This window comes from Zerene cesonia, chromosome 22, assembly GCF_012273895.1.
Source record: "Zerene cesonia ecotype Mississippi chromosome 22, Zerene_cesonia_1.1, whole genome shotgun sequence".
Lineage (NCBI taxonomy): Eukaryota > Metazoa > Arthropoda > Insecta > Lepidoptera > Pieridae > Zerene > Zerene cesonia.
This window is the reverse complement of record NC_052123.1, coordinates 2,616,650-2,631,552: the sequence shown is the minus strand read 5'-3', so window position 1 is coordinate 2,631,552 and position 14,903 is coordinate 2,616,650. Positions and strand designations below refer to the sequence as shown.

The 14,903-nt window shown below is 34.8% G+C and overlaps 1 protein-coding gene across 2 annotated transcripts in view; it reads left to right on the top strand.

Annotated features, from left to right (window-relative positions):
* The window catches only part of LOC119836000 (irregular chiasm C-roughest protein-like), a 97,433-nt gene that overhangs the window by 43,479 nt on the left and 39,051 nt on the right, over positions 1-14,903 (top strand). For both annotated transcript variants that reach the window (XM_038361159.1, XM_038361158.1), the window contains exons 3-4: positions 4,656-4,806; positions 7,980-8,060. In XM_038361159.1, the coding sequence (XP_038217087.1) occupies positions 4,656-4,806; positions 7,980-8,060 (232 nt within the window). The remainder of the gene's footprint in view (positions 1-4,655; positions 4,807-7,979; positions 8,061-14,903) is intronic.

The window sequence follows — 14,903 nt, the reverse complement described above, 5'->3', positions numbered from 1 at the left end:
TCGTTCCTTTTCCCTTACCCACTAAAAGCGGGCAGCGCATTCGCAGAGGCACTACCTTTGCGAATGTTCATGGGCGGTAGTGATCGCTTACCAAGCGAACCACCAGCTCAGTTGCCCGCTATGACATAAAAAAAAAGTGTTCTTAAATTTACTTGTAAATGTTGTTTGCAAATATACAGTGCTTCTTCTTTTTCTTCTGAAATGACAATTTCCGATCTTATATACAGTGCTATAAACTAGTCTTTGAAATGGTGATAGGACTGAAGATATTGTATTGTCACTATTGTCTATTCCAAATGCTATGTGTCTTGTTGTTATCTGTATAGATTGTTAAATATACCGAAGACTAGTGATGTCCGGAGGATTATTCTGAAGGTTACACTGATGCGATGGTGATACACCCTCCATTCCAAAGATAAATATATAAAGATAAAGTAGCACTGTATTTCAAAAGCTGAAGAGTCGTTACATGTATACTTGATCTCTGAATACTATAGGCGATAAAATATGTATCATAGACGACGTGCTATAATATAAAGAAAATTGTAAGTAGGCTTGTGATTTTATTGTATTTGTTTATGAAATTTGAAGAGTTGGTTTTTGTGATTTTATAATAGGACAATCTAAATATAATACATGTAAGTTGTAACTATTAAAATATTATTAATCATAGCGTTATTATCGCTGCTTATATTCTTTACATTATAGTTCTATTATAATTGTTCTGTTCAATGTATTCTGTCATACGTGTCGATTGTGATATATGTAACATTTATTTAAATGGGTATTAGATTGCATTTTTGTATATAAATATAGCAAGGGTTTCAGCTTATGTATATGATTAAAGGACATATGTTTCGATGAATAGTCAAAAATATCGTTTATATATTTCCAAAAAAAAAAGAATTGTTGTTCGTTTGTCTCGCTAAAATCCAAAACATCTAGACTGATCTGTCTCATTTTGATCTTGGAATGTAAAAGTAAGTTAAAATACATGTAAAATATGTAGATGATACAAAGTATACAATTTCCAAACTGGATTTAGTAGTGTTTTAAGAAATCACGGTAACCCCAAGCCCATCTTATAGTATCATATAGCATCCGATCGCTTCGCTTTCACTGTACGACAAAATGGTATAAAATTTCACATTCCTTTATATTTCCGGAACGAATAACTTGAGAACTAGTCGAGGGATTGTAGGTTTAATCGAGTTTGCAAATAGACGAGACAGACTTAATAAGTTCGGTATAGTTTTGTCATGTCTATTTTTAATTTCGCTCGTTTTAACAGTGATATGATTTACCGTAATACAGAGTATAGTATACATACATACAAACAATACTATGGACATACGTTACCTGACTGTGACGGAAGGAGTGAGAATTTTTTGGCTCGCCTTACAGCCTGAACGGCTGCACAGATTTTGATATATAGGGTGTCGTATTCATCAGAATTATGGAAGTGATATAGTCAATATAAATTTTCAAAATGGCGCCCGCAATTTAAAAAAGGGTCCAGCCCCTTTTTGGGTGGGGGTGGGGATTGTTTCACAATATGTATATCAAATGATACAAGAAATAGGCTGAAGTAGTTCAATCAATTTTTATATGACCAATGAGACATGTAACGTCTAATCCTCTACTTCTCCCCGCAACGTCGGGTTATTTGATATAATAATTAATCGCGTTTAAAATCCGTTACAACTTATCAATTTCTTATTAGTTAGATCTGATTATAACGAGCATAATATTTGATACTAAGATCGTTAGATCAAAATTCTAAAGAGTCATCTGCGTATCACAGAACGTATCGCGAAGAAACGTTGGACAAGACTGAATGTAAGACGAAATGCTGCATATGTAATATTCACTTCGGTCTTTGGACTATACCGTTTAATACAGTATGCATTTTAACAACGTACATATATCTCTCCATGTTATGAACATCTGTTAATCAGTACATAGTGTAAATAAAGTCACTTTCTGTCCTAATGTATGTATGCTTAAATCTTTAAAACTATGCAACTGATCTTGGTGTTTTTTTAATAGATAGATTGAATCAAGAGCAAGGTTTATATGTTAATAGTAACATCTATCAAAACTTTACAGGATTTAACGTATGCGAAGCCACGAGCAAAAGCTAGTTAGCGATAAATCATTGGGATCTACTGACAACAATTTCCTATTAAACACAAAAATATGGATGTAAATTGAAAACCTCTTTCGTATTTTGTGAAAATAGCTTGACAATCGATTTATTATTAATAAACGACCCTCAGAACTGAATAACCCTTCAACACTAACCCAATTATATAATTATCTTTAATGACACAATATAAAATTATCATCAATACTGGGAATAAGAATTTAAATAAGTTCGCTTCCGTGAAATGTCCGATACTATCATAGAATTGAATACCCGTGGATACTTGAGACGTCAATTTATGTTAATTGATTTATTGAATTAAATAAACGATCGCTTGACGCTGCTCACAGTTATTATACAGGTTATGTGACGTTTGAAACAGGAAACGGTTTAACTGAATCTAGTATTCGAACGAATTTGCAATTAATATGTTTTATAAATGAGGATTTTTTAAAGAATAGGGGAGGTGGGATTCGAACACGCGTCATTTTACCAAACCGTAGCAACGCCTAATCTCTCGGCCGCCCGTGATAACGCCTCAGCAATTGAATTCCTTCTTTTCTATCGGTTTCATGTACTTAATGGACACCTCTCCCTATGATATTTATAAAGCGTTTGAAAGCTAATTGACTACAAATTAAATGTTTTATACTTATTGAAATAATTATACTATGTAAGGTTGCTTATAGAGAATGACTATTAGCAATAAGTTCGCTGTTTATACACTCACGAATGCTATTGATGAAATTAGTTTGCATTGTCCTTTTGGATTGTACCTATTATAAATAAATATCTTTTTTAGGTAGGAAATAACCGCATTGTACGGTAAATAAGATATACTACAAAATGTTACTAAGTATTTAACATTTAATTCAATCAAAACATACTATTAATTTCTCTAGATAGAAATGGATGTATGTAATACAATATATGAATAATCTTAGTTCAATGAGGTACTTTTATATATATTAACAGAGCTAGCCCGTTTTTGAGTGCCTTCACTTTACACAAATAGAAAAAAACTAAAAAAATAGTGACAATATAAAGATGTAATTTTTGGTTGTTTATTTCTTTAAACGCGCCTGTTTACGGAATTATTTGAGCGAACTCAAAAATTCTCCTATATATATTATACCCACGTGATTCCGGAGCTATAAGCTAATATATATAGCTTATGCTTATATGTTTGTAGTTAATACCGGACCAGCATTACGACGTACGGCATTTCGCTGAGGCTGTGTCCGTTTGCCGTATAGCTTAGGAAATAATGTATTAGTATAATATTTTTTGCCATAAAATACTTTTTCTTTGTTTCTAACAGATATATACAACAAACAAAGCTTTGACGGACCGATAATCTAGAGTAACCCCATTTATAATATAAATAGGAATAATTTTTAAAACAAATAAAGAAATTTTATTTATTTATTTATTTATTTTTTTAATTTGTATTTTTGTTTGTAATGGATAATCTCGAAAAACTACTGAACCGATTTTGAAAATTCTCACCATTAGACAGCTGCAACTTCGCCGAGTGACACAGGCTATATATGTTCGTCAGGCGAAGTCGGGGTGAACTGCTAGTTCATGATAAGAACAAACGAAACGACCGGGATAGGTAAATGCGTACTTCATATGTAGGTAACAGAATCCTTGGCACTGAACAAGCCCTTACTGCGCAATATATTGAAAAGTGGACAGTCTGATGCGCTACTATTAATTCCCACGTATCTTATCTGAGCTTAACATGAGATCAAACGAAGTTATCGCGTCAATTAATCCGACATTTTATTAATTTTACCGTTTCCCTCTAGCATAATGGACATTTATTAAGATGTTCAGTTTGTTATTATCAGTAATACTTTTATCATTACCATTGATAAGAAGATATTTAACAAATTAAAATCTATCTTATCCATTGTGTCTAGCTATCTTTAAAAAATATAATTTTCTACAAAAACGTCCCTGGGACCAGGACCAGGGTCCTAGTCGTGATCTAAAAATCATATTATTAAAATCGTTTCATTTCAATGTGACAGAAAGACAAATGAACATACTTTCTCATTAACAATATTAGTTAAAAGATATGTCATTTATTAACTCGGAGAAAAGGGCACTTGTATCCTTATTTGACCTAAAAATTTAAAACAATAAACATTTGTAGCACACCAGTATGCTTAGTAATATGTTAATATTAATATTATTTGTTATTTTATAAACCAACTTTTCACAAATAAATTTTATTATAGTACCCTCCGACTCCATGATACGTTGTTTGGCATCTTCAATTTGAAATTTTCAAATAGCGTATAATGTATGTATATTTTACTATTTGAGCCCTCTCCTCTCAATTTATACGCATATTAAGGGAGTTGTGAAAAATTATTTAATCCGACTCTCTGGTGGCCGCCACCTTTAACTTTTGATTTTCATAAAACATAGCTGAGATCCACCGCGAGCTGGGCTTTCAACTGAATTGCTTGCCACTAATATAATATTTTATTAACAGACAGCAGTGATAGGGTCGCGTGTGACCCTACCCTGCCGGGTGGAAAACAAGGCTGGTCAACTTCAGTGGACGAAGGACGACTTCGGTCTAGGTCTGCATAGAGACCTGAGTGGCTACGACCGGTATAAAATGATCGGAAGCGATGAAGAAGGTTGGTTTACTATTATGTTCATTTTTTATAATGCTAACTTGATTAATCTATAAGATATAAGTACCACACCCCCACAGAAGACCGGCGTGAAATAGCATTCTGCTGTGTTTCGTTCGGTGAGTGGGGAAGCCGGAGGCCCATATCCTTTTCCTTCCCCTTCCCAGTCCTTTCCTTTATTTCTCTCGCCAATCCTTTCTTAATGCCTTCCCAATTTAAAGTCGGCAATTCATTTGTAGAGGCGTAAGGTCTGTAATCGAATTTACGCCTCTACAAATGTTCATGGGCGGTGGTAACGCTTACCATCAGGCGTCCCACCAGATCCATTGCCGACTGTGACATAAAAAAAAGATATAAGGACGAAAATATTTATAAATATACCTATATGGACATCGATTGTTATTATTTAAGTATAATATAAATCACAAAACGTACAAAAATCAAATAAACTCAAGATATATCTTGAAAGGGTTAAAATGTTGTTTTTACAGTTGAGTTAACGATAACAGTTATTGATGTTTGATAAAGTGTAATACTACAGTTATTATCAGATTTTTCCTTCCTCCTTCGAAGCCTTTGAAACGAGTGGTCTGATTTTCAATAGGCATTTGTAAAAATATTCCAGACATATCCTACTATCCTACTATAATATTATAAATGCGAAAGTTTGTAAGCATGTGTGTGTTTTTGTTGCTCTTTCACGCAAAAACTTCTGAACCGATTGCAATGAAATTTGGTACGTAGACAGCTGGACAACTGGAATAACATATAGGCAACTTTTTATCCCGATATTCCTACGGGATACGGACTTACGCGGGTGAAACCGCCGGGAGCAACTAATTAAGAAAAAGTATAATAAGTTTGTACTATGAATAATCACAAGATTTCAAAAGATAAAAACCACACAAAATAAATAAAGCAAACACCACTTACCTGTACATTTACTATAAATATTCAGGCCCTGATAATGTTTCTCATTTTCACAGTTAGAGGCGTTGGACTTATACCATCCATATTATTTTTGTATAATAATTAAGTGGTTTATCAAATATTCTAGTTAAATACCGTTTAAATACTCTATATATAAGCTCTTTGATATTGAGCAATATCATTATATTAAACAAACAGACGTCATACGTAAAGGTATCTTTGTGATATTAAACTGTTAACCTTTTGATCATTATGACGGCTGTAACGTGTTTAATGTAATTAGTTACCTGATTTACAATTCTAAATAGAATAATACAAGACTGGCCCTTCGCCCGGGCTCTGCCTGCGTTCAAAGGTAATTGTTTTTGTAGGGTGATTAATTAAAATACATTTCACGACATTGGTCTGATCCATTTTTCTACTCGGTCAATCTTTTGCTGGTTCCCACCGTGAACCGAACCTAGGACTTCTCAGTTCTCAGCCGGGATATAGATATTTAGAGATATAAAGTATGCATAAGGATGATGATACTATTTTTCACGGGGTCTCAAATATTTCAGCCTCTTCAAATATCTAAGGCATATTCCATATCGAATTGTATAATGCCCTATTGGTCTAACCATATAATCTACTAGCTGCGCCCCTCGGTTTCACCCGCTTAGGCCTGTATCCCGTAGGAATATCGGGATAAAAAGTTGCCTATATATTATTCCAGTTGTCCAGTTGTCTACGTACCAAATTTCATTTCAATCGGTTCAGTAGTTTTTGCGTAACAAATACACACACATCCTTGCAAACTTTCGCATTTATAATATTAGTAGGAAGTAGGATAATGTGATTCAAAGAGAGATTGAATTGTTATTGTTATATGTATATGATGGATATGTTAAATATTTAATCAATCATTTATATTTATGTCTTTAATATTGTGTATCAAAGCGACAATAGGGTCTATGTTATGCCTACAATATTAATTTCATTAAAATGCAGACATTGTTTTGAATTATGCTTCCATTAATTTTTATTGATAGTTACACATTTTACAAATTTACGCATAATTAATTTTGTGATACACAAAGTGGTGTAGTGTTGAATCCGTTTTTAATTGAAAACATGTCAGATATTAAAGAATAATGTACAAAATATGTTTATTACGTTGTAGTTTTTTAACACTATGATAATATACTTCATGTATGCAATATTCTGAATTCAATAACGAATTCTCAACTGCCATCAAATTGTCAGTACCGGACCAAATTTATATGGCAGCATATGGTAGCTTCTAATCAAAAATCATCAAAATCGATTCACCAATCGAACGTTATGACGTAACAAACCAAAAAATACTTCAGCGATGTTCCATTATGTATTTCATTCACCGTCGTGTTTATAATTAGATCTAGTGTTTCAGAATTAAATTCCTCCCCTGAGACGTACGTACAATAATATTATTGTTGTTAAAATGACATGCGATACCTAATCCATTGTATCATAAAGTTTATTTAATGGTGCATTTACACATTCGTGTACGCCAGTCGTCGCGCAACTCGACGTAACACTCGTAGTAAGAGTCACGAATCACTGTTTCACACTTTGTTGAATTGTACAGTAGTTTGGCAAATTTCAAGGGAAATATTGAGGTCACTACTTACATATGCGTGTACGTTACTATTCGCAGAAATTTGTAAATGCATCATAATACATTATAATGTATTGGTTTGGTATGTAGTATTTTTTTTTTAGGTTAAGAACGCTATAAATTTGACAGTTGGGGGCAATTTTTCCAGCCTTGGTTAAAACATCGTCCAATAAAGTATTACACAATACTATTAAAAATAATATATATAAAAAATCAACAATTAGAACACAATTTTAAAATGGATATCTAATACGACATTAGAGAAAGTCATCATCATCATCAGCCCATATATGTTCCCACTGCTGGGACACAGGCCTCCTATGAGGGTTAGAGATAGTGTATTATGAAAACTTAACATATTTGTACACATACACTAACTATTGTATATATGTTGATACACACAAACACACAAACTTGTCTGTCTGTGTGTGTCAGTTTTAGTGACAATTTTGATTCCCTAATTTGTGGATTATTTTGTCTCATAAAACAATTCCTTTTGTCATAAAAGTAAGCGAAATAAAAATGCCTATGGGATAATCTTATTATAGGAAGTTGTACATAATGCTACATTTATTGAATAAATATTTTAATTGATTTACTTTTGCAGGGGACTATTCTCTCGATATTCGTGATGTGACGCTTGAAGACGATGCCAAATACCAGTGCCAAGTCAGCTCGGGTTCCAGAGGTAAGGTGTCTATAAGCTTGCGGTCCATGCCGGCTTCGCCCGTGATATATCACACTAATATTATAAATGTGGAAGTATGTTTGCTTGGATGTTTGTACGCCAATCACGCTGAAACTACTTAAGGGATTTTTATAAAATTTGGTATAAAGACAGGGTAGGTAGGGTATGAGCTGTCTGGAAACAGAAATCTTGATATCCGGGCGGAGCCGGGACGAGCCTCTTGTATTATATAGCCTATATCAGGCAGTGTAAATGTAGCTTTCTAATGGAAATAATTTCTAAAAATGGTAGACTATTTTTTATGTGAAAACATTACAAACACACAAATCTTTCCCCTTTAATATTCGTTTAGATTATACGAGAACGCGTTTTCTTAAAAGCAAGTATTTCTTTAGTTTTTATATATAGTTTTAGTTTATATACTTATAGTATATAGTTTATATATCGTCGACGTAATCTTCTATAAAAAATATTAATTTACGTTATTTTTTTTTTATATTTGCATTCGACTGTCTTCTTATGAAAATACAGCCTAATGCAAATGTAACGGTCTTCTGTCTTCATGTTGTCTTGTGTCTTCACTGTTCTAAAAATCATCATCAGCCCATATATGTTCCCACTGCTGGGACTCAGGCCTCCTATGAGGGTTCAGGCCATAATCCACCACGCTGGCCAAGTGCGGGTTGGCAGATGTCACATGCCGTCGAACTTTTAATTCTTGGACATGCCGGTTTCCTCACGATGTTTTCCTTCACCGTTGAAGCAGTGGTGATGATATCTACATGCGCAGATAAATTGAAAAATCAATTTATTTCCTGCGCGCTCGCCCGGTCTCGAACCCCGACTTATCGATTTTGAAGTCCGAGGTCCTTACCACTGAGCCATCACTGCTTTTTGTTCTAAAAATAATACAGTTCAATAGGGAATCTCTTACTTTTTTGGGAACGTGTTAAAGTACACCCTAATACCAATACAGTCGAATTGAGAACCCCTTAGTCTTTAAAAACGTCGGTTGAAATACACCTCAAAATAGTACGACGAATTGAGAACCTCCGTAGTTTTGGGAACGTCGGTTGAAATACTAGAAAACATCATATTTAATATTATGCCTATATAAGCAGTGGTGGCTCAGTGGTGAGAACCTCGGACTTAGGTCGATAAGTCGGGGTTCGAGACCGGGCGAGCGTGCAGGAAATAAATTGATTTTTCAATTTATCTGCACATGTAGATAACATCACCACTGCATAAAACGGTGAAGGAAAACATCGTGAGGAAACCGGCCAGTCCAATAATAAAAAAAAAAAAGTTCGACGACATGTGATGACAAAGACTGTGACATCTGCCAACCCGCACTTGGCCAGCGTGGTGGATTATGGCCTGAACCCTCATAGGAGGCCCGTGTCCCAGCAGTGGGAACATATGTGGGCTGATGATGAATATAATGCCTCAACTCACTGTTATCATATAAATACTCGACATATAAACGTATTGTTACATGTCCATTGTGGAACACGCAATCGCTTCTCGAAACAAACTTTCGGTTAATTCGGTCTCACGGTTCGGTAGTAATTGAGGTACAATTATGTTGTACAAACAGTGTTGTATTGATTTCGTGGAGCGGTGATGGTACGAGCGGTAGCGGGAGCGGAAAATTTCGGTATGAAGGGACAGCTGGAACACGCTTCGCTTGGTTTTTTTTTTTTTTTTTAATATGTCATAGCGGGCAACTGAGCTGGTGGATCGCCTGATGATAAGCGATCACCACCGCCCATGAACATTCACAAAGGTTGGGCCTCTGCGAATGCGCTGCCCGCTTTTTTGGGATAAGGGAAAAGGAATGAATTAACGACTGGAAAGAAGGAATGGACTGGGACGGGCGAGGAAAAGGAAACGGGCCTCCGGCTCCCCCACTCACCGTACGAAACACAGTGGCATGCCACTATTTCACGTCGGTTTTCTGTGGGGGTGTGGTATTTCCCCGGTGCGAGCTGGCCCAATTCGTGCCGAAGCGTGCTCGACTCCCACAATAATCCCGTTACTCGGCTGAATTGTCTATCTGCTAATCCAGACTATAATCTATATCTGTATTAAATTTCATACAGATACAATAAGTTGTTTTCGCGTAAAAGAGTAACAAACATCCATTCATACTGACAAAGTTTGGCGTTTATAACGTTAGAAGGATATTTCTTGGAACAAATCCTACTTATAATCCTACTAATATTATAAATGCGAAAGTTTGTGAGGATGTGTGTGTGTGTTTGTTGCTCTTTCACGCAAAAACTACCGAACCGATCGCAATGAAATTTAGTACGTAGATAGCTGGACAACTGGAATGACATATAGGCAACTTTTTATCCCGAAATTCCTACGGGATACAGACTTACGCGGGTGAAACCGCGGGGCGCAGCGAGTACACAATGTTTTTGTATTTTTCTCCCGAGGCCTCGCTATCGCGTGTCTATGAACGCAGCCTGTTACTTATGAGTAATTCTTAACAAGACGGAATCTAGCTGGGTTAATAATCGCATTATCTATCTCGAATGCACTTAATAATATAGGTAAGAGATTATATTGTTCCTGTTTTACCTACCATTACACGTATTGTGTTGCGTTCCTACACACGAAAGTTGTTTGTGTAATTATATGCTTTAATTATATGTAGATACGGAATATTATTGAAAGCCTTCTGTGAAACGTAATATTATATAATATATTGTATTGTTTATATTGTAATTTTATTAAGTTTTTGTAGTTTTTGTTAAGAACAATAAAGAATAAATAAATAATATACTAAAAGCTTTACACTAGTCTAAAAACTAAGTATACATAGCTGAACCCACACTCTTTTACAAAAGGCCGTGATTTTAAACACGTGCCGTTTAATTAAGTTTTAGATATAGATATTATACATAGAAATGCTTTAAAAAATGAGAAATTTTGAAAGAATAGAAAAGAATTGATCACGAGGCGGGACTCCGCGGGAATCCGCGGTTTTTGCTGTAATAGCCCTTTTTTCTATTCTTTCAAAAATATCTCACGTGCCGATTAGTCCGTAAATTCTTATCTTTAGATTATTCGAGTATTTTAATGTTTATTTATCCCACCTTTTACTACATTTTTTTTTTTTTTTTTTTTTTTTTTATGGCAGAGCAAGCAAAGGAGCAGGTGGGCCACCTGATGTTAAGTGGTCACCACCGCCCATAAACACTTGCAACACTAGGGTTACAAGTGCTTTGCCGGCCTTTCAGGGACATATACGCTCTTTTCTTGAAGGCCCCAATGTCGTAATTGTTCGGGAACACCGTAGCTGGTAAATCGTTCCAAAGCTTCACCGTACGCGGAAAGAATTATTTCTCTAACATATACTTAAGTATCAGCACTTTTGTTTGGCCAAAAGCCCGCAAAATGCTTTTCTCCTCAAATATGAGAGCAGAATACAAAATATACAAAAAATTAATAATAATTCTTTATTTGCTTGTGTGTGTACAAAAGTATACAAAGATTACAATAAGATCAACACATTGGCCACAAAGGGCATGCAAATTTTATTAGATCCGCATCATCCTACTGACCTACTAATATTATAAATGCGAAAGTATGTAAGGATGTGTGTGTGTTTGTTGCTCTTTCACACAAAAACTACTGAACCGATTGCAATGAAATTTGGAACGTAGATAGCTGGATAACTGGAATAACATATAGGCATTTTTTTATCCCGATATTCCTACGGGATACGGACTTACGCGGGTAAAACCGCGGGGCGCAGCTAGTATCGTATAAACTATAAATCCACGCAGTCACTATAGAGAAATAATAAACTAAAGAAAAATGTACTCTCTATAATGATTTATCTAATATAGCGGGTCATTAATTGTATTATGTTTATCCGATGCATTATCACGTAGGAGTTTCTAGTTCAACTCTGTCCAGGGCCGAATTCACGTTAATAATATTTAGGCCCTTACTTTATCAAAAATACTAAACATTTACGCAAATCTGAATCATGATAATGTCTGTCTTTATTTCTTTCCTTGGTGTATTGTTTTGGTAAGGGCTCGAAAGAAGTCCTACAACGTAACCATTAGTTTTTATTAAAAGCTTAAAATAATAAATAAGAACCTCGCCAATATAATCTTTGTAAACACAGAACAGAACTGTAAAACCCATTTCCCCTTGCAATACTCATTCCAAAGGGAATTGAAATAGGATGGAATAAAACGAAAGTCTCATTCATCTAATGCTGTATACACATCAGACCAGTGAAAGCCACCGAATGACGTTTAACGTCGCCCTCCGCCCATTCGATCCGAATATTACGGGAAATTCTTAATTGCACTTCCTGAATACGGGCCTGGAGAATATTATAAAAGCACCATTGTTTTTTCTTGTTCAGTCAGGCGCGAAAATTCTGTTTGTTTTTAATAAATTGGAAATCTGTACATTTCTCTTCTCTCCCGCCTTATTTTCATTTTGTTTCATATCGTGTGGTATTATAAATATAGACGATGTGCGATTTATATTGTCTGATTTAATATTGTTTTTCTTTCTGGTATCATAAATTGTTATTAAAATTGTCTATGTAAAGGAACTTGTGTTGAATAAAGAACGTTAACGCGACGACTTTAGGACTCGAATTCGTAGTGTCGTCTATGCGCTAGGTTCATTTAAACTTTGCATTGTAATACTTCTAAAAAAATTCGAGTCAATGCCGCGGCTAACTGTATTATTTTTAGCTTAATATCCATAATCCTACTTCGTTGCTATCCTTCCTACTATCCTACTAATATTATAAATGCGAAAGCTTCTAAGGATGTGTGGGTGTTTGTTACTCATTCACGCAAAAACTACTCAATCGATTGTGGATAGCTGGACAACTGGAATAACATATAGGTAACTTTCTATCCTGATATTCCTACAGGACACGGAGTAACGCAGGTGAAACCGCGGGGCGCGGCTAGTTGGTTCATAATTCGCTATGGTTAATTATATTTGGTTGCTTAATTTTGTTGTATTAATAAAAACATGACATGCATGAAGGGAAAATGTAAGCGATGGAAGGAATTGAAATTGTTACATGTAGGCATCATCATAGAAATTAATAAAATATTTTATTTAAATGGGTTCATATAATAAATTAGCTTAAAATACTGATTACAAAAAAATCATTAACACAGTTTCGGTAGAATCGCAGAAACACTCAGGTAATGTTTTAACACCGTATAAAATCGTCAAGTAACATCTTGAAAATAAAGTAGTAATTGTGGGAAATATGAAACGTTTTTCAAGCAGGAACTCAGAGAAATAAATGCTCAATATTTCTAAGTGCTCCACATTTTATACGGGCAGAATAAGTTTGTGTTGTTACATTTACTAAGCTTATGACGAGATTTCTATGATCGTAGGGCTGGTACGTTTACGTGGGGGTATATTTTCTTTTCACGTTTATTAATATTTTCATTTTGTTGTTTGTTAAACACGATTTCTTCGCGGATGTTATACGTGTAGTAATATAATTTCCTAGCTGCACCCCGCGGTGTCACCCGCGTAAGTTCGTATCCCGTAGGAATATCGGGATAAAATTTGCCCATATGTTATTCCAGTTGTCCAGCTGTCTACGTACCAAATTTCATTGCAATCGGTTCAGCAGTTTTTGCGTGAATGAGCAACAAACACACACACACATCCTTACAAACTTTCGCATTTATAATATTAGTAGGAAGGATTGTGCGATACGGATAGGTTGTTATCGATTTTTTTTTGGTGTATGTATAATCTGTCTCAATAATATGCTTTATTGTATCTTTGAAGAAATAAATGACAAACGAGATTTTCCTTTTAAGGCCGCTACAAATGATATATGTATTAATGCAAACAGATGAAATGTCGAAGAGAGATCTTGAGCCTTTTATTAATGGGGAGTTAGTGAATTTGAAGCTGATTAAATAGTTGTTTAATGACTAGTAGACCCAACGAAGCAGCGCCAAAGATAATATTTTGATAAATTTTCCTTATTGTTCTTACCTTTTACACCAAAATGAAAAAAAATATCACAATACGCCCAGACGTTCTTGAGTTTCAGCGAATCATACGAACATCAATCGATTTTGCATATATAGATTGAAAGAAAACTAATCAGGAATCCCTTAAAAGCTGTCAACTTATAACGTAATTGAAAATATGTTTATAAAGAATATTTAATACAGTGATACTAACTGTGAATATATAACAGCAAACAAATATCTCCTTTTCGTCAAATCCATTACCATTTTTCATCCGCATTAACTATTCAGAAAATACGCGAAGCGCTCGAAATGATATCTTAACAGAAATCGCTCCGTAATTGGCATAATTTATTCCTTTAGAACGCTTCACAATACAACAATTTTTATGACCCGAAATTCAATAAAAACTCTCGGATCAATCTGTTGAACGCCCTATTCATATGCAAAGGGATCATGAAATTAATTTAAATAGGCCTTTGTACGTATATTTGATAAATTCCCTATTCTATCTTATCTAAGGCCGTTGCTTACGGGCCATTCGGCTTTGTTTAAAGATTAACGTTCAACTCTGCATCAAGATAATCGAATGCTCATTTTCCTCCGTTATCTTAAAGGATTCCACGATTCCATTAACGTGGCTTGACAAATTTATTCTAATCATCCAGGGGCCCTTAATGTTTCGTTTTAATTTCAACGTTCCGTTTATCTGATTACGTTTTCACAGGAATATAAATTTTATGGGTGTGAATTAATTGTTCTGGCTGTTGAATAGATCAGTATGTCTAAATCGCTTTAGATGTCTTGTATCGTATCAATGTGATGTTAGGGTGCCTAGAAT